The sequence below is a fragment of the Crotalus tigris genome, unplaced genomic scaffold (assembly GCF_016545835.1).
Source record: "Crotalus tigris isolate CLP2741 ecotype Arizona unplaced genomic scaffold, ASM1654583v1 scf7180000017752.986373038:1224578, whole genome shotgun sequence".
Classification (NCBI taxonomy): Eukaryota; Metazoa; Chordata; class Lepidosauria; order Squamata; family Viperidae; genus Crotalus; species Crotalus tigris.
This window is the reverse complement of record NW_024096614.1, coordinates 875,892-896,992: the sequence shown is the minus strand read 5'-3', so window position 1 is coordinate 896,992 and position 21,101 is coordinate 875,892. Positions and strand designations below refer to the sequence as shown.

The 21,101-nt window shown below is 38.1% G+C and overlaps 1 protein-coding gene across 1 annotated transcript in view; it reads right to left on the bottom strand.

Annotated features, from left to right (window-relative positions):
• Positions 1-1,280: 1,280 nt before the first annotated feature.
• LOC120306757 (cytochrome P450 2J2-like) overlaps positions 1,281-21,101 on the bottom strand; it is a 28,520-nt gene continuing 8,699 nt past the window's right edge. Inside the window, exons 5-9 of the mRNA XM_039340545.1 lie at positions 20,253-20,429; positions 18,385-18,526; positions 6,146-6,333; positions 5,508-5,649; positions 1,281-1,612 (exon numbers count right to left, since the gene is read on the bottom strand). Of these exons, the coding sequence (XP_039196479.1) occupies positions 1,428-1,612; positions 5,508-5,649; positions 6,146-6,333; positions 18,385-18,526; positions 20,253-20,429 (834 nt within the window). The 3' untranslated portion in view covers positions 1,281-1,427. The remainder of the gene's footprint in view (positions 1,613-5,507; positions 5,650-6,145; positions 6,334-18,384; positions 18,527-20,252; positions 20,430-21,101) is intronic.

Below are 21,101 nucleotides of genomic sequence, written 5' to 3'. Positions count from 1 at the left end.
GAGTTCAAAATTTGGATACTAATTGGGAACCAGAAAGAACTAAATACCTTGGTACTCAACTGCTTGGAAACTCATTGAATTTGGTACTCAATGAATTTTGATGCAATAATTTTGTCCTGGTAGTCATTGTTTGTTTGGTACTCAATGCAGAAGCTAGAACTTGTTGGTGTTCGCTGCCTCGTGACTCACTACATTATTCCTTATGGGAAAATTTTCATTGGTATTCGTCATTTTTTGTACTGATTGCACCCCCTAGAACCAATTAACAATGAGTCCTGAGGTACCACTATATTATAATTAAAGGAGAAGAGACTCACTAATACAGAATGGAGCAAAGTAAACTAATTTTGGAGTGAAACCTGCTGTTAGAAAATCTGTTTTATTATACAGAAATGGTAGCAGAGGATGGTGATATCCTTAACGGGTTCAACTGTCACAGGAAACTCTCCTCAGAACAAACAGAAGCAGATATTGGATTTAGTCCAAGTTCAGCCCTAAGAATGGGATGAAAAATATTCTGCACTGGGATCTAGATGGGTGGCACGCCCTTTTTCTTATTCTGTTAATTCTGTCAGCAGCTTTTTATACTTTCAAGCATGGTTTCATTTTGGGACATCTATGAAATTTGCTCTGGCTGGAAAACATGAAGTCCATAGGAGAAAATTATTAAAAATGAAAAAACATACTAAAACTTAATGGATAGTAATATGCTGCATTGGCATCCAAAGGGGAAAAAAAGGATAAAACATAACAAGCATACAGCTGTTTGTTTGACCAGGTTAGGTATGTTGTGTGAACCCAGCAATATATTAAACAAGTTTCAGTATTATTAATAATAATAATGATAAAGTTCGAAGGGACCTTGGAGGTCATCTAGTCCAACCCCCTGCTTAGGCAAGAAACCCTATACCATTTTGGACAAAAGGCTGTCCAGTCTCTTCTTAACAACTTCCAGTGTTGGAACATTCACCGCTTCTGGAGGCAGGTTGTTCCACTGGTTAATTGTTCTAACTGTCAGGAAGTTTCTCCTTAGTTCTAGGTTGCTTCTCTTTTTGGTTAGTTTCCATCCGTTGCTTCTTGTCCTGCCTTCAGGCGCTTTGGAAAATAGCTTGACTCCCTCTTCTTTGTGGCAGCCCCTGAGATATTGGAACGCTGCTATCATGTCCCCCCTCGTCCTTCTCTTCGTTAAACTAGACATACCCAATTCCAGCAACCATTCCTTATATGTTTTAGCCTCCAGTCCCCTAATCATCTTTGTTGCTCTTCTCTGTACTCTTTCTAGAGTCTCAGCATCTTTTTTACATCATGGTGACATATTGAGTAAATAGAATTAAAACACAATATTAAGAGAATAGGTATATAGGAAACATTTACTATATTGAATAGCTACTCCAAAATTATATTTATGCTTTTTATATTGTTTACATTTAAACCCTTGTGGGAATAGCACAAAATTTGTAAAGGTGTGGATGCAATGTCACTTTTACAATAGGGGCTTCATTGAGTTCTTTCACTCCTTCAGGCAACCGGAAGCGGAAGGCCCTCAACAGGCTGGTCAGAAAGATGAAGATCTCAATTCTTGCCAGCTGTTGTCTCACACATGCACGCACACCTATAGATGAGATAAAGCATGCATGAAGGGGATAATAATCTGTTCTCCAATTTATACTTACATCATCAAGGAAATCTGAAAAAATTTTAATATCCCAAGAAGATTTCCACATTGACCTAGTATCTTTGAGCATAACTTTAACTCGTAGCATAAATTTAACTAAGGTTGTGGTAGATGGTACACCATTTCAAAGGCTAAGCTATACATGCTGGGAAATAAATGATCTCACATGTACTTCCAGAGATGGGTCTACAACAGGGAAGTCATTTTCTCACCTCTCTCTCCACCAACTTATTCTATGGTGCATCAGACTACAGAAGGTGGAATGCACATAATCTATAGGAATTCCCTTTCAGTGACCAAATACCTATTCTTGTTGTTTTTTGCTTACTAGATCTGGCTGCCTGAACAAATGTTTAGCATGAATCTGTCCCAAGTAGTATTGGGCCCCCAGTCAGTGGCTTTTATATTTTGTTTCCATCAGAGCAAGAACCAGCTTTGCCTAACTCTTTTTACATAGACAGATGTGGAAGTCATTCTGCAGGGATGGAAATCAGCTTCTGTAGAAATTGGAGATGACCTTTATGCCATGTTCTACAGAGATGAAGGGTCACTAAAATAGTCTGGTCGATATACGAGATAGGTCTGGATGGATTATACCAAGGGAATATTATTATGCCCTATCTATTTGTGGAGTCCTGGCTGATTTGTGAAATATGGAGATGGTCCATGCAGTTTCATCATCTCTCATAAGTCCTTTTTACTAGCAGAGCATAATCATTGGTTGATTTATCATTACACATCAAAGTTACATTCAAGTTACTTTTCAAGTATTACAAGTCTTGAGACATCAATGGTCTGACAGCTGCAAATCCATTAGAGTGAAACTGACCATTTCAACATGGAATTTATCCATCTATGCTACTGAATCTGTTTTGGTTGTCTTGGCAAATCAACTATGTCAGAAACGTGATGTGGAGAGAGCTAATTTTCAGTTCATTGACCAAGTATTCTTCTATGCCTCTGTTGGACTTCAGCTATGGGGGCACAGTGGTTCCAGTCCTTCAGATTGGACAAGAAGCAATGGATGGAAACTAATCAAGAAGAGAACCAATCTAGAACTAAAGGGTAATTTCCTGACAGAACAGGGAGCAAATAGAATAGTTGAAAGAGTATTTGAGGTGTGTGTGTGTGTGTGTGTGTGTGGTATGTGGTGTGGTGTTTGCCAATATTTCTTGGTAGGCTGGGTTGTAACATCCTGAGCTTTAGCGTTCTAACCTCCTGAGCTGTGTGTTGTAACATCTCAGGATGTTGCAACACAGAACTCAGGATATCACTACACTAGATCTCAGGATGTCACCACACAGCCCATTACCCAGATCGTTATAACACAAAAGACTAATGGGCACACACCCAGCACCTCAGCTACTCAGGATGTTATGAAACAGCCGAACAATCCGCAAACAATAACTCCAACACAGCCAACCAACCCACCTACAGCAACTAAGCCAGCACTTCACACACCCTCACCAATATTTATAGAGAGAAGGCAGCTCCAATCACAATTTGCTCACACAAGCACGAAGCCGAAGACCCCAGCCTGAAGATGACGAGTGGGACCTATTCAAAAAATTGCTCACCTCTACAAAACCTAGTCAAATTTCTCGCCAAACAACTACAGCCCTATGCAGAATCCATCACCTCACATGTAAAAAACTCATTCCAGTTCATAGAGATCATAAAGAAACAAAACTTACAGCCCAGCGACCTACTCGTGAGCTTCGATGTCATATCCCTCTTCACCCAAGTGCCAATCAAAGAAGCATTGACGGCTATCCAAAACAAATATAACCCCCCCAAACACATCCTAGATCTGACCAACCATTGCCAATCCAACACATACTTCATCTATAACAGACAAAAATCCAAACAAATAGAAGGAGCACCCATGGGATCACCCCTCTCACCTGTCATTGCAAACCTTTACATGGAACACTTTGAAACCCAAGCTCTAGAAAAATCTGGTCACAAACCCAAACTCTGGCTCAGATACATAGACAACACCTTCATAATCTGGCCACATGGGAAAGAAAAACTGGACAACTTCCTTACACACCTCAACAGCCTACACCCCAAAATACAGTTCACCTTGGAAACAGAAGCTAATAACCAACTTCCCTTCTTGGATGTCTTAGTCTGCAAGAAATCCAGTGGCTCCCTAGGACACACCATCTACCAGAAGAAAACACACACAAACCGCTATCTGCACGCTCTTTCACACCACCACCCAGCACAGATCAACTCCGTAGCCAAGACACTCATCTCCAGAACAAAACGCTTAGCTGATGAACAACACCTAAAAACTGAACTACACACTCTCACTAATGTACTAACATCCAATGGATTCCAAAGAAATAAGATTACCAAACTAATCCAAAAAGAAACCCCCACTAAAATTCAAGACAGAGAACAAGAAAACAGCAAAGTCCTCCTCCCATACATAAAAGGCACCACAGACAGAATCAGCAAGATTCTCCACAAACACAACATCAAGACAACATTCTGCACAAACAGAAAAATATCCACCATCCTTAGAAACCCCAAAGATAAAATTGAATTAGAAAATCAAGGAGTATATGAAATCCCATGCACTGCTTGTCCCACCACATACATCGGACAAACCAACAGAAGAATAAGTGCACGCATTGAAGAACTTAAGAACTCAGTCAAAAAAGAGGAACCAACTTCTTCCCTGGTCCAACACCTTAAAGCCACGGGACATGTAATTGGCTTTAAAAAGATCAGAACTATCGCCAAAACTGAACACTTTAATAACAGAATAATCAGAGAAGCCATCGAGACAGAAAAACACCCACACAGCATGAATAAATGAGATGATACCTCCCACCTCCTAGCCATTTGGAAACCTGCCCTTATTGAGAAACAAGTTCCTAACACAAAGAATGACACTAGACCCACACTCACGAAAACCACACAGGGTATCACCACCACACAGCCATGCAAAAAGCAAACCCAAAGCCACACCAATGATGAGGCAGGACCACAAACCAGAAGCCAGACCACAGCTGCATCATTAGCCACTTTAAACCCCTCCAATCCATACATGAAGCAAACTGACACCCACCATGAAGATGAGGCACGATCACGAATGCGAAGCCAAACAACAGCAATGCAGCTCACCATCTCACATCCCCCTGCAACTCAGACTAACTCGAGCACAACAAAGCCCCCACCCAAACAGAACACTACCCCAGCCAATCAGATCACAGCCAACCCCCCCCATCAAATCAGACACAGCCAAGCCCCTAACCAATCAGAACACAGCTCCACCCAATCAGAACACAGCCAAGCTCCCACCCAATCAGTTCATACCCCCACTGGCAGTTAAAAGGAAGAAATAGCTATGATCACACATTGCTCCTAGAAGCACGAAGCCGAAAACACCAACCTGAAGATGACGAATGGGACTTCGTCGAAACGTCGCCAAGACACTTCCAATTTTACGTGGGAGAAAACCTGAATAACCAAAGACCTATATATATATACGTGTGTGTGTGTGTGTGTGTGTGTGTGTGTGTGTGTTCAGATTTGGGATTTAGCTAATAATTATATCACCAAAACCAGAGACAAATGTGCAAACTCGTACATTTCTTATAAAACTCCACTGATTAGAATGTAATTATAACTAGTATTTCTTTGTCATTGAAACCCTGTAGCCTAAGGAGAACTTCATATTCCCATAGTTTTGAAACTAGAAGGAATTCAGATTCCTGGATTTTCTGTTCAGACCATGATAATTTCAGAATCTGTGATTTTAGTGGTGCTGGTGGTGGGAAACTATAAATTATAAATTGCTTTGGGCTCAAGGATGTACCTATTCCAAATGGCAGGAATTCTTCCCGTTCAATGAACTTCCCATCCTTATCTAAAAAGTGATTTGGGTTAAATTCTTCAGGTGTCTCCCATTGTTCAGGGTCAAGAAGAACAGAGCGAAGGTCTGGGATAATAATGCTCCCCTGTAAAAAATAATAATAGGATTAAATAGAACAGTTTCATAAGGAAATGGGCAAAAAAGTTCAAACAATATTGATGAAACATTTGGTTTTAGCTTGCCTTTATGCACCCCTATTTGTTCATTTCCTAAGCAGATTGTGAGAGCAGTGGCTCCTCCTTTGTCCCCCCCCCTTCCATTAAAACAGAGAGCTGTCCTTATCAGTCCAAATTGCCCCAATAAATACACAAAGAAACATGGTGACACATGACTTCAGTTCTGAACTTAATATTATCATCTTCTTAGAATAAATAGAAAATGTTTTGTGTTCTGGCTCTAAAATCTGAGACCTGTTAAATTTAAACACATCATCTATTCCCCACAAAAGTTTGCTATTCTTCCCAATACGATTTTGCATGACTCCTTCGGCAGTTCCTGAACAGAGAGCTTCTGTCAAAGTCCATATTCTGCTTTTACTTCCATAATGGACTACTGGAATGCAGCCTGACCATGTTTCTCACCTTTGGAATAAGGTAACCCCTCATCTTCACATCCTTTGTACTTTGCCTAGGAAGTCCAGCTATCAAGATATATTTTACACGCTGCGTTTCATGAATCACAGCATTGGTGTAAGGCAGCTTCTTCCGATCCTGATAGGAAATTGACCCTGAGAAGCCAAACACATCTTCAATCTCCTTCTTGACTTTCTCTAGAAAAAATGATAGAAATAGAAGGTTCATTTTCAATATTGTGCTTCATTTGTTTCCAAATTTTAATCCTCAACAGAACGTTAGGACCTGGAATAGCATTTAGGGCATTAATTGTAATCATTTAATAGAATCATATGTCTGAGAGGGACTTTGGAGGTCTTATAGTCCAAACCCTGCTCGAGGCAGGAACCTTATATAATCCCATTTGAAACCCCTAGTCATTGAGAACCCACAACTTCCAGAGGTAAGGAGATGCAAAATTGAATATCATGGAGAAATTGATGATACCTCATCCCATGGTGTTGGTTGAAGTTGTTTCAGGAAGATGTTAAAAAGGAGTGGAGAGTACGCAGCCCTGAGGCACACCAAAAAGGAATAGCCAAGGGCTGGACCTCTCACTCCCTATCACCACCAATTGGAACTGGAAGAAAAGAGCTGAACCATGCAGCTGCCTTCTTTTCCCATTCGGCTGACCTTGAGGCAGCACCTTGGGAAGATAAAGCAGTTACTTTCATTTTCCCCAAAGCATTCTCCCACCCAACCATCCTCCACAACATTCATGGCATACTGTCATCGCATGGTAGTGAGGCACAAGCAAGAGTAACGTGACAGCTGACATGATAGTCCTACTTTACATTTTCGTGGTGAGATCACATTGAACTGTCCAGCCCCTAATTTTGCAGCAGGCCCAAAGGAAACCCTAGTTGATGGTATCAAAAGGCACCAAGAGTCAAGAGGAGCAAGGATGGATGTACCAACCCCAAAGCTCATCTACAAGTATAGCTAATGCTATTTCTGTCCCATAACCAGACCTGAAGCCTGACTGAAAGGGGTCCAGATAATGTGATTCATCTGGAGCTGCAGTACAACCACTTTCCCCCCCACAATGCTAATATCCCTTCTATTCATGGCAGGGACCCTCACTTTTTGCATCACCTCATGCCCGTCCTATTGATTTTTTTCTGTAATAATAATAATAATAATGATGATAATGATGATAATGATAATAAAATAAAAATAAAAAGTTGGAAGGGATCTTGGAGGTCATCTAGTCCAACCCCTGCTCAGGCAGGAAACCTATAGCATTTTGGACAAATAGCTGTCCAGTCTCTTCTGAAAAACTTCCAGTATTGGAGCATTCACTGCTTCTGGAGGCAGGTTGTTCCACTGGTTAATTGTTCTAACTGTCAGGAAGTTTCTCCTTAGTTCTAGGTTGCTTCTCTCCTTGATTAGTTTCCACCCGTTGCTTCTTGTCCTGCTTTCAGGTGCTTTGGAAAAAGCTTGACACCCTCTTCTTTGTGGCAGCCCCTGAGATATTGGAACACTGCTATCATGTCTCCCTTCGTCCTTCTCTTCATTAAACTAGACATACCCAATTCCAGCAACCGTTCCTTATATCTTTAGCCTCCAGTCCCCTAATCATCTTTGTTGCTCTTCTTGTACTCGTTCTAGAGTCTCAACATCTTTTTTACATCGTGGTGACCAAAACTGGATGCAGTATTCCAAGTGTGGCTTTACCAAGGCATTGTAAAGTGGTATTAACACTTCGTGTGATCTTGATTCTATCCCTCTGTTAATGCAGCATAGCACTGTGTTGGCCTTTTTGGCAGCTGCAGCACACTGCTGGCTCATATTTAGGTGATTGTCCACTAGGACTCCGAGGTCCCTCTCACAGTTACTACTATTGAGCAAGGTACCCCCTTTACTATACCTGTGCATTTGGTTTTTCTTGTCTAAATGTAGAACCTTGCTTTTTTCACCATTGAATTTCATTTTGTTAGATAGTGCCCAGTGTTCAAGTCTGTCCAGATCCTTCTATATCTTCTGGAGTGTTGGCTGTTCCTGCCAGCTTGGTGTCATCTGCAAATTTGATGAGTTCCCCATATATCCCCTTCTCCAAATCGTTGTTAAAGATGTTGAAGAGCACTGGGCCCAGAACAGAGCCCTGGGGCACCTCACTACACACTTCCCTCCATGTAGATGTGGCTCCATTGAGGACCACACGCTGAGTACAGCCGGTCAGCCAGCTACAGATCCATCTGGTGGTGGTGCTATCTACCCCACATTTTTCTATCTTGTCAAGTAGTAGGTTGTGATCTACTTTATCAAATGCCTTACTGAAATCCAAGTAAATTATGTCCACAACATTTTTCTGATCCACTAGTTTTGTCACTTGGTCGAAGAATGTGGTAAGATTTGTCTGGCATGATCTATTTTTGACAAACCCATGTTGGCTTTGTTTGCCTCTAGGCTGATTCGTTGTTTGATTATCTTTTCCAGGATCTTCCCAGGTATTGAGGTCGGGCTGATAGGTCTGTAATTTCCTGGGTCCATTTTTTTCTTTTTTTGTAGAAGAGAACTATATCAGCTCTTTTCCAGTCCTCTGGTAGTTCCCCTGTGTTCCAGGATCTTTGAAAAATATAGTTCAGTGGTTCTGAGATCACATCTGCCAGTTCCTTGAGAACCTTGGGGTGTAATCCATCTGGTCCTGGTGATTTGAACTCGTCTAGGCTGGAGAGGTGGTCACTTACCATTTTCTTGCCTATCTTAACTTGTGTTTCTATTCTGTTTTTTATGGCACTATTTTTTTTTATTGAAAGTTTTTAAAAGTTTTTACAAATAACAAAAAAGAACAACAACAAAAAAAAAACAACCCTCACCCAACCCCTCCCAAACCACCCCCTCCATTCCCCCCCCCCGAGCTTCCCAGAGCTGAATATAGGCTTAATTACAATTTTAAAAAACCTAAAAAAAATTTTAACAACTTGTAAAATAGTTAATAATAAAATATATATGACATAAGCATTAAAAAGAAAAAATACTAAATAAAAAGGAAAAAGAAAGAAAAAAAGAGATAGAAAGGAGAAAAAAAGGGAAAAAAGAGAAAAAGTACAATCTATAAAATATCAAAAATTATATAGAAGTTATAAAAAAACTAAATGATATTTTTATATCCAATTTATGTTGTATAAAATTTATCCATTTTTCCCATACGGCAAAAAATTTCTCTTGCGATTGCTCCTATAAAAAAGCCGAAATCTTTGCCATTTCCGCCAGATAAGAAATTTTAATAAACCACTCTTGCAAAGTAGGCAAAGATTCCTTCCTCCAATATTGCCCTACTAACAGCCTTGCGGCTGTAATCAAATTTAACATCAATATAACCTCCTTAGCATCACAATCAGTAACAATACCTACCAAATATAATTGCGAAGTAAATTTTACCCTCTTTCTAAAAATTCTTTGAATATTCCACCATATCTTAATCCAAAAAGCTTTTATGTTTTTACAGGACCACCAAATATGATAATAAGTGGCATCCAGACAACCACATCTCCAACATTTAGGCTGTAAGTCAGGGTACATTAGAGACATTTTTTGTGGATCAAGGTGCCATCTATAAAACATTTTATAAAAATTCTCCCTTAAATTCTGGGCTTGTGTAAATTTAACATTCCTCACCCAAATGATTTCCCAGGTATCCAGTGGAATTGGTTCACCAAAATTTTGTGCCCATTTAATCATACAGTCTTTAATTAATTCTGATTCTGAGTCCAATTCCACTAGAACCCCGTAAACCCTCTTAATGTGAGGTTGTCTTTGATCCTTTACTTGTTTAAAAAGATTTTCATCTTCTCTAAGCCAGCCCAAATTACAATCCATCTTCCATCTATCCACTATTTGTCTATATTGAAACCATGAATAGGTAATATTTTCATGTACTAAATCTTCCAAAGATTTTAACTGCCAATTTTGACCATCCCATCTAAGTAATTGTGTATAAGAGACCCTATCCATTTTAACTCCTCTCCTTATCCCCTCTATCGCATGCCAAGGTATGGCCCATAAAGGTATTTTAAAATCACTCTTATAATACTTCCTCCAAACCCGAAGTAAAGAAATCCTTATAATATGTGATTTAAAAACTCGATCCACTTTTTTATTAAAAATTAAGTAGGCATGCCATCCAAAAAGTAAATCCCAACCCTCCAGATGGAGTATTTCTACATTTGTTAAATTTACCCAATCACTAATCAATGTTAAGACCACAGCATCATAATATAATTTCAGATTCGGTACCTTGAGTCCACCTCTCTCACGGAAGTCTTGCATAATTTTAAGCTTTACCCTTGGTTTTTTCCCTGCCCAAATAAATTTATTAATGCCTTTCTGCCATTCATTTAAATTAACCTCATTCTTTAAAATAGGTAGCATTTGAAACAAAAAGAGAAATTTTGGTAGGACATTCATTTTAATCACTGCAATTCTACCCATAAGAGATAACTGTAACTTCTCCCAATTCTTCAAGTCTTTCTGTACCCTGATCCACAGCCTTTCATAATTATTTTTATACAATTTTACATTAGAAACAGATAAAGTAACCCCCAAATATTTTACCTTATCAACAACTTCAAAATCAGTCAAATTAACCAAAATCTGCTTGTCCCGATTAGTCATATTTTTAGGTAATATTTTAGTCTTATTATTATTGATTTTAAAACCTGAAACCCATCCATATTGATGAATCAGTTGTAGTAACTTTAACTACAGAATAGGTAGGTTGAGACAGAGTAACCACCAAGTCATCTGCAAAAGCTCTTAGCTTGTATTCTTTTTTATTAACTTCTATTCCTTTTGTTTCCTGCGATTCTCGAATTTTGATCAACAAAATTTCCAATGTTAGAACAAACAGTAACGGTGACAATGGACATCCCTGTCTTGTACCTTTTTCTATTGTAAAAACCTCTGACAAACCCCCATTAACAATAAGTTGTGCTGTTTGTTTTTGATATATAGCACCTAAAGCAGTGATTCGCAAACTTTCTAATGCCGTGACCCCATAATACAGTTCCCCATGTTGTGGTGACCCCCAAGTGGGTGTGGCCACCAATAAGAGGGAGTAGGACAGCTAGGGAAAAGGGAAAAAAATGGCAGACAGCATGGTTTGGTGACCCCCGTGAAATGGTCATTTGACCCCAAATGGGGTCCCGACCCACAGGTTGAGAACCACTGACCTAAAGCTTGTGATATTTTCTCTCCAAAATTCATCTTCTCAATTAATCTTAACATAAACTGCCAATTCAGTTGATCAAAAGCTTTTTCAGCATCTAGAAATATCAGCCCTGCAGGGATTTGGTTATTCTTATCTAAATATTCTAATAAGTTAATAATTTGTCTAGCATTATTTTTCATATACCTACTGGTTATAAAACCTGATTGATCCTTATGTATAAGCTGATGCAAAACCCTCATAAGCCTATTAGCTAAAATTTTTGCAAAGATCTTATAATCTACATTTAAGAGAGATATAGGCCTATAATTCTTTGGTAAGGTAAGATCTTGATCCTCTTTTGGAATCAAGGATATAAAAACACTGCGCCATGACGGAGGAATCTCTGAACCCTGTAATATATTATTGAAAAGCTCACATAAAGGTTGAGTCATCTCTTCTACTAAAGTTTTATAATAAATAGATGTCAATCCATCCGTACCCGGCGCTTTACCTAATTTTAATTGCTTAATAACTGTCACAATTTCCTCATTGGTAATTAAACCATTAATTTCTTGTTTCTGATCTTCTGTTAGTTTAGGAAAGTTAGCCTCATTTAGATAATTATTTATATCTAAAATTTGTACATTGGTACTCTTATATAATTTCTGATAATAATCTAAAAAAGATTTCTTGATCAACTCCTTCTGATACACTAGTTTACCATTATAATTTATTTTATCTATAATTCTCTGTCTCTGTTTCTTTCTTAATTGATAGGCCAACCATCTCCCTGGTTTGTTAGCATTACAAAATGTATTTTGTTTCATAAACAATAAATTAGTTGCAGCTTGATCAGCCATCAACGTATTAAATTGTGTTTTTAGCAACTTTATGGCTTCTTTAACCTTTTCATCTGAAGGATTTAAAATCAGAAACTTTTCTTTTAGTTTAATCTCCTCTTCCAATTCCTTACGTTTCTGAATCTGCTTCTGTCTATGAACATTATTCATTTTTATCAAGATCCCACGCATGAAAGCTTTACCTGCATCCCATACCATTGATATTGATGTTCCCTTATACATATTTAAAGCAAAATAATCCTTTAAACACTCTTTTAATTTTTGAACATTCTTTTCTTGTCTAAATAAGTTCTCATTCACCCTCCAGGATCTCCTCTCCTCTTTTTCAACAACCAATTCCATCCAAACTGGACTATGATCCGTCAATGAACTAGGAAAGATTTTTATATTCTTTACCCTATTATATAAGTCAGTTGTAATCAAGAAGAAATCAATTCTTGAGAAAGATTGATGTCTATCTGAGAAGAAGGTGAAGTCTCTTTCCTCTTGGTTACGTTCACGCCAATAATCCCTCAGCTCCCAATCCTCTTTCAGATCAAAAAAGGCTTTAGGTAATTTAGCCTGTTTGAAGAAGGTAGAAGAACCTTTTTTATCCTTTTGTGTATCCAAAACACCATTCCAATCTCCCATTAATATCACAGATCTATAGTCCAGCGAAGTTATTTTCTGATGTAACAATCTATAAAATTGTTCCTGTTGCTGGTTTGGTGCGTACAGTCCCACTATAAGTATTTTCTTACCATATAAACCAAGTTCAATCATAACATATCTTCCTTGGGGATCTGATTCTACCAGACAGGCTGGTAGACTTTGCTTAACATAAATAACGACACCCCCTTTTTTCCCAGGGGCAGGAGATACAAAATGAGATCCCAAACGAGCATTAGCTAAATATTTTTGATCTTTAAGTAAAATATGAGTTTCCTGCAAGCAAATAATATCATTATTATGTTGCTTTAGATAATAAAAATTTTTCTTTCTTTTCTGAGGGGAATTAAGGCCGTTAACATTCCAGGTCAGAAACTTTGCCATCTCCCTTGACCAGGAGCCTGGAGAAGACTGCCTGAAGATCTGCCACTGAAGAATGTGTTGCAGAACTCTTGGGTCTTGCTCCTCCCACCGGCAACGAAACAATTTCATGAGAAGATTCTTTAGCTTCTTTCTTCTGGTGTTCCTTTTCCTTATGTCTATGTGCTGCGCGAGTCATTCTCTGCTCTTTGACCTCTATTTGAGGCAACCATTCCATCTGTGATTTTCCAGCAGCCATCAAACCTAATCCTTCAGACTGCTGTTCCACCTCTTTGCAGCCCAGAGCTTTCTGAATCATAGATGGAGATGAGCCTGCTCCCAGGACCGTATTATAAAACTCTTTGGCTTTGACAACCGTATTAAGTCTATAACGTGTCCCCGCATGGCTCAAAACAATACCCATCGGGATCTCCCATCTAAATGGCATCAGCCTTGTTTTGAGTTCATTAGCTAGAAAGGCAAAGTCTTTTCTATTTCTTAAAATTTTGGATGGGATTTCCTTTAAGATAATAACATCTTGGGCAGCAATCTGGAATCTCTTATTGTAAAAAGCTTGTATGATCTCATTACGCAGAGATCTCTTTGCGAAGTAAATCACCATATCTCTTGGCAAATTCTTTTGTTTCGCAATCCATGAATTAACTCTGTAAATTTTTTCCACTTCTCTACGTAGTCCATCTTTATCCCTATTCAGAACAACAGCTAGATCATTAAGCACTATCTCTATCAAATCTTGATTCTTATCTTCTTTCAGACCTCTAATTCTCAAGGCATGCTCCATTTCCCTATACTGAGACATAAGAATATCCTCTTGTGAGGTTTCCATCTTTTTTTCCATATCTTGGAATTTGTCTTTGAGGAGGTCTACTTTATCTTCAACCTCTTCCACTCTAGAGTCCAGCTTCACGACCACAGAAGCCAGGCCTGATAAAGCTGCTACTATATCTTTCCCTCAAGATAATATTATTCTCCACTAAAAGCTTCTTCATTTCCTCTTTACTTTCAGATTCATTCTGTTTAAGAAGGTCTTTCATTTCCTCTTTGCTTTCAGATTTGTTCTGTTTAAGAAGGTCCTTCATTTCCTCTTTAGTTTCAGACTTATTCTGTTCAAGAAGTTGCTTCATTTCCTCTCTGATTTGGGATACAGCATTTCCCATTATATCCTTAATGTCTTGTGCAGATAAGCCTGGCAAAGGAGGAGAAGGTGGGGGTGTAGCTTTAGATTGCAGTACTGGTGGTGTAATTTTAAGTTGTTGTTGTACTGTTGCAATTGCAGGAGAGGAAACCACCTTAGAAACTATAGAGGCTGGTTGCCTCTTTGAAGCCATTTTTTAAAATCTTGTTCTCTCTTTCTTTCTTCTTCTTCTTCTTCAAAAAAAAAGGAAATACTAAATCCTTAAGGTTTAAAAGAAAAAATCAGGGAGAGTGCAAAAAAAAACTTCAAAACCTCCAGAACACTTTCAAAAGAAAAGCCTAAAAGCAGTCCATATGTTTCATTTAAATCCATTCTTTCTTGCCGGAAAAAAAAAGCACTTTCAAAACGCCATCTTACTTTCACTCTCCACACCCGCAAAGACAAAAAAAGAAGGAAATCAGCATAAACTAAAAAAAATAAAACATTACACTCCAAGTAAAATCCTTTAAACAGCTCTGTCTGCTTTAAAAGTCACTCACCAGGAAACTTTATGCGCGGAGATGGTAGCGGCGTTTCACTTTGTTTCTGAGGAAACAAAAACAGCTGGGAGGTGGAGAAAGCACGAACTCCGAGGGAATGCTCTTTCTACCCCCCAAAAAAGAAAATCCAGGGGGGGTTAAGAGGTTCTACCTCTATTTGTGTAGTCTCTACCCCTTCCCTTCGCCCGGGAAGGGGATTTTGAGCTGCGGGCCAGCTGATGTCCGCTGTGCTCCGCAGATCTAACGCCATCCCAGGAGGATGGCTACAAAGTAGCCGCCATCATCGTCGCTGACCACTGGAAGCTCCTTTTATGGCACTATTTTTGATAGGTTGGTCTGTTTTTTCCCTTTGTGTAAAGACAGATGCAAAAAACTAGTTAAATAGTTCTGCTTTCTCCCTGTTGCTTATCACCTTCTTGCCACTTTCACCTACTAATCGACCAATCATTTCCTTGACTTTTTTCTTGTTTTTTACATGTTGAAAGAAGCTTTTTTTTGTTATTTTTGACTTTGGTCGCAAGCCTTAGTTCATTTTGTGCCTTGGCTTTCCTCACTTCATCTTTGGAGGCTTGGGCTATTTGCTGATATTCTGACTTAGTTATGTGCCTCTCTTTCCATTTTCTATACTTGTCCTTTTTATCTTTCAATTTGTCAGAGAGTTCTTTGTGCAGCCATGCTGGTTTCTTTTGAGAGCTGTTATTTTTCCTCTTTGTTGGTATTGTGCTAGACTGGGCTTTTATTATCTCATTTTCCAAAATTTCCCAACCTTCTTGAGTTGTTTTCCCCTTGAGGATTCTCATCCATGGAATCCTTCCCAAGATGTCTCTAAGTTTATTGAAATTAGCTCTCTTGAAATCCAAGACTCTAGTATGACTGTGTTCTATTGCTTTTGCTTCCATAATGTTGAATTCCAATATTACATGATCACTTCCTCCCAGGGTTCCTATGGCTTCAACACCTTCTTATTCATTATCCAACTGTAATTTGGTCTTCTATATGCAATTTAAGATGAAAACAAGTAACATCTAAAAATTTGGTAAATTTCTGCATTTAAAATATGTTAAATGTTTCAGATTTGTACTGATTTCCAGTTTTTAGTTCCTCACTCAATATTTTATTGAGGATTCAAAGAAGAATCACTGTATGTATACATTCTTGGCTTTTCTTTAAACATGCTAACTTCATGCTCCTGGTAATTGGGTCAAGAATCTAGGGCTTCCAGTTTTTGCTCACAGCACTGGCGGATGTGCGGGGTGATCACTCCCCCCGCCATCCGGTTTTGTCCCACTGGGGGACCCTGAAAAGTGTCAAAAGTCACTCTAGAAGGGTGAGAAGCATGAAGAGGATTTCCGACTGATTGCAGAAGGGTGGCAGCCCTTCTGTTTGATCTGGAACAGCTCTTTGAACTGATGGGGAAAAGATTGGTCATTAATATGGTCCATCCCTAAGCCGTTACCAGCTGAGGCCAAAATTACTATCAAGCACTTCAAAAGCAAGGAATTGGATGAGATCTTACCTTCTTTGTATCCCAAGTATTTTCCTGCAAAAAGCCTCTTGAAATTTCTTCCCCCTATGAGGAGAGAGGGAAGGGAACATCTTCCTCCCATCCTCTAAAATGGTGGCGTCTGACTATTTGGGAAAATAAAGCCTTGAAAAGAACAACTAAGTATTTGGATTTGCAACTTTTTGATATTTGGGAAACCAAAAAGTTCCTACTTTCATGGGGACCTGTTACCTTATCTACTTGTAAAAAAGATGAAAGGATAAAAACTCAGCCCATCCTGAAAAAGACTATAAATGCTATTGGGGACACCTTGTGGCAAAGTTTGGTACAGTAAGTGAATATTCTTGACCAAGAGACCTGCTTACAGCCCAAACCTGTTCTTGGTACTATCTAAGAGAGATAAAAAGCTGAGATCAGCTCGGTGGTGAAATTGGCTTTTAGGAACTGTGGAGGTGAACACTTACTGACTCTTGTTTAAAAAATAGCCTCCACTAAAGGACCATTCATAACTATCTCAGAAATGGAGGAGGACCAGCAACAAATTTTGGTTAATTACAAACTTATACTTGAAAAAATTCTTGAAGCTACTGAGATAATTAAATCTAGACTGAAAGACAAAGGCGCCAGCTTAAAACTACAAAATGAAACCCTGATTCCAACTAAAGAACGTTCAGTTCAAAAAACAACAGAAGTGGAAGAAATTAATACCAAGACAGAGGACTTTAAAGAACAACAAGTACAACATACTGAAAATGTTGATAACCAAACCCTGATTACAACTAAAGAACCTACAACCCAAAAAGCAACAGAAGCGAAAGAAAGTAATACCAAGACAGAAGGTATTAAAGATCAACAAGTACAGCACACTGAAAACCTAGACAACCAAACAACAACCATAAAATTGGACATGACTTTTTACTTAAACCAGAAGAAACCTGAGGAAGAAGACCAGACCGAATTGAAGATAAATACACTAGAGCAAATATGGAGACCTGAATCACCAGGGCAACAATTTAACAATTATAAATGGGCCAGTTCCTCTGGAAAATTAATAACCAGATGGTCTCCTTTGATTCAAATAACACGTGCAAGAATGAAGGGAGATGATTTAAAGGCATTGATATGGAAGCCTGATTGGCATAAAAAGAAAGGTAGATTTTAAAAAATGGAGTCTTCTGATTTATGACAGAAGATCCTAATGTCTCAACTAATGGGCTAAAGGGAGATTTTGAGATGAAGGGCAATGTGGTTATAGATTTAAATATTGTTGGAAAATGATAAAAATAAGGGATTAATTGGCTTAATATTTAGTATTTAGATTCATAAAAGAAATAAAAATTAACTATTGCAAATAGCTTTGAATTATTGTTTAGCCCAGATAATACAGATGATGGACTTGAGACAATAAAGGACACTCTATTAGTAAGTGGTGATGTACTAGAATGAGAAATAGAAAATGTTAATGAAATAAATTAAGAATATATTTAAGTAAATAATATGTGTATCTTAGATATTATAACTTTTATGTAGTGAAATAAAGGAAATTTGGGTTACTCGAAACTTAAATACTATGGATGTCAAAGGTTAAATTGGAATACCGTAATTAATTAAAAATTAGGTAAAACTTAAAAACAGGATATGGATATGTATAAGCAAAAAATATATTGATAAATGTCTCAACTGTGCTTGTTATAATTAGAAATTTACTTGTTTAAATATGATATAGCAATCTTAAGGGAAATAGAGAAGGAATTTTAGATGATGTAACCTGACATATGTACTAAAGATTTTTTTATTGAATTATTGATTACCCAATCACCATGCTGCTTTCTAAATATTTAAATGTAAAACTGGAAAACCAATAAAATTTGTTATAAAAAAAGAATCTACAAAGAATAGATTCAGTTCAATCATTCAGTATTTCAAATAATTTCTCTCTGTTTTAAAATCTGAGAGTGACTTTCGTTCCACCCACCTATGTCTGTCTCACCTTGGATTTCAGGATGATTGGTCAAGAGGAGCAGTGCCCACATCAGAGTAGCCATGGTCGTTTCTGTCCCAGCAACAAAAAAATCCAAAATACACTGAGTCAGGTTCTCTTCATTGTAGGTTGAATCGGGGTCATTCCTGTTCTGAAGTTTAAAATGGAAAATGAAAATTACAATAAATTCTATGCAACTTTTGTGTGGTTATTTTTGCCTCCGTGTTGCAAGTCATGAGAATAAACCTCTCACCATTGCTCTTTATATTTATTATGGACAATGTACCCAGAAGTCTATAATTAAAATACCCAATTACAATTACAATTTAGTGAATAAATAATAATAAACACATGTCACCCCAGTGCTTCTCTCCATTAAATTAAATATACCCAGTTCCTTCAACTGTTCTTTATATGTTTTAGCCTCCGGTTCCCTAATCTTTCTTGCTGTTTTCTGCATTTTTTTAAGGTCTCAACATCTTTTTGCATCATGGTGACCAAAACTGGAGGTAGTATTCCAAATGTGGTCTCAGCAGTGTGGCATAAAGCAGCCCTAATACTTCACATGCTCTTCATACCAAGTACCACATTGCTATCAAATATGATATCATCTACTTCTTTTCCATCTACAGTGGTTCAATGTTGTTCTTTATACTCAATATGAATACTGTAACCCGAAACTTACAATTATAACACTCACGGATGCTACTATATACTGATGATATCATGATAGAGAGTGAAAAATGAACCATCCTTGAACCATTCATACAGACCATGCCTTAATGGTTTAGGAAAGGAGGCCAATATTAAGAAGGGTGTGTGTCTTGAATGTGGTGACCAGGCCAATGGTACATTCAAGACTGATGGTATACAATTGTAAATGAAGTGACACAGTTCAAATCAATAAAAATTGCTTTAAAAAAAATCATTCTGGGTCTTTTTCTGAAAACATTGGGGAAGAGAACCTATTTTCCTTGTTTCAAACTGTTTTACATTTTTACTTATTGTCAAGGCTGTGAAAGTATCTGTACTTTTCCAGTCATTTCATGGAAAGTATTCATTTAAGTATGAGTTAATCAAAAGTCCCTGCTAATTGTTTTCCTTCTTAGTGGAACTCCTTTAGAAAAAAGGGGGAATGGTATGAAACTGAAGAGGTACAATAGAGCTCTTACTTAGAAGCATCTGGGATTTATGTGGGAGGAAAGCACCACGCTCCAAGAGAAAATAATATTTAGGGAATATTAAAAGGCAGAATACATTTCCCCAAAGGTTCTTAAAAGCAGAAAAGCAGGCCCAGATTTTCTTAATAGCCCCCAGTAGGAACTAAGGAAACCACCTTTTAGAAATGCAGATGTGATAATCCTTTTCAGAAAGGTTGGAGTCAGGAAGCTAAAAGCTGATGAGATTAGAAAGACAAAGACCCCTAAAATCTGCATACCCCAACCAAACTCATAATCTTTAGGACAAAATAGGATTAACCCATTACCATCAGAATACCAGAAAGACACACTGAAGCTCAGCTCAAAGTTCATACCACAGGAACAGGAAACAACCTCAAAAGCCCAAGACGGTTTAAAACCCCACCATTCCCACCTATATGTGGTCAGCAACTCCAGAGCCTCACGTCTTGTGGTTCTGCTCTTCAATAAACTACAGCCTTCTTTCTAAAGCAATCTCCATTTTGTTTATTCCCAGCTTGGATTGGAGCCTAATGAAGATTTTTCTTTCAACATTCAGGTTTGGTTAAATTCAGAATGGGAGCTGAATGAAAAAAAAAATACCTCCAAGGAAAACAAAACTAGTACCACCTCTAGTTTACTTATAGTGAGGAATGTAATAATTCCTTACCGATATATTGAAATACAATAAATCCATACCTTCTCCATATGAAGAAGATAGTGATCAATGAAATCCTGTGGCTCATGCAGAGCGTGAAATTCCTTGTGTTTCTCTATTTCCTGCTTTGCAAAGGAAAGGATAAGGTCCCTAGAAGCCAGGGCTTTCTGGTGAGGGCCTGGGAGGTAGGTCATTAATTGTGGGAACTCAACATAAATCTAAATGAAACAGAAGAGGTAATGTTATCTATTTACATCCTACCAGAGTTATAGAAGACTCTCAACACTTCACTCTCAATTTACAATGTGATATATTTATTATATTTATGTGTTTAAAAATAAAAGATGCAGTATTACAGTTAAAAAGGCAGAGTTAAAGTCAAAGTTAAATTAACATAGGTTAGGTTTCCTCTGTCTAGTCATGTTCAACTCTAGGGGTGGTGTTCGTCTCTGTATTCTAGCCAAGAGAGCCAATATTGTCAAAAGATGCTTTCACAGTCATGTGGCTGGCATATGCTGAGGTACATGGTATACTGTTACCTTCCCATTGAAGTGGTACCTATTTATCTACTTGCATTTTCAGGCTTTCAAACTTCTAGGCAGGCAGGAACTGATGAAGGAATGGGAGCTCACCCCATCACACAGTACTTGGGTCTCAACATTTTAACAAATGTTCTATTGGCTATACAGGGCATATACGTAGCTGCTCCAGGTATGATTGAAGAGATAGTAGGTTCAAACTCTTGGCCAATTAAATAAAAGCACAAGTTGATTTGGTCAAAGTCAATGTAGCTGTTAATGCACTAGCCTAGAAACTGATAGACTCTGAATTTTAGTCTCAATTCAAACACTGTCAACTGGGTGACCCTGGACCAGTACCTTTCTCTCAGC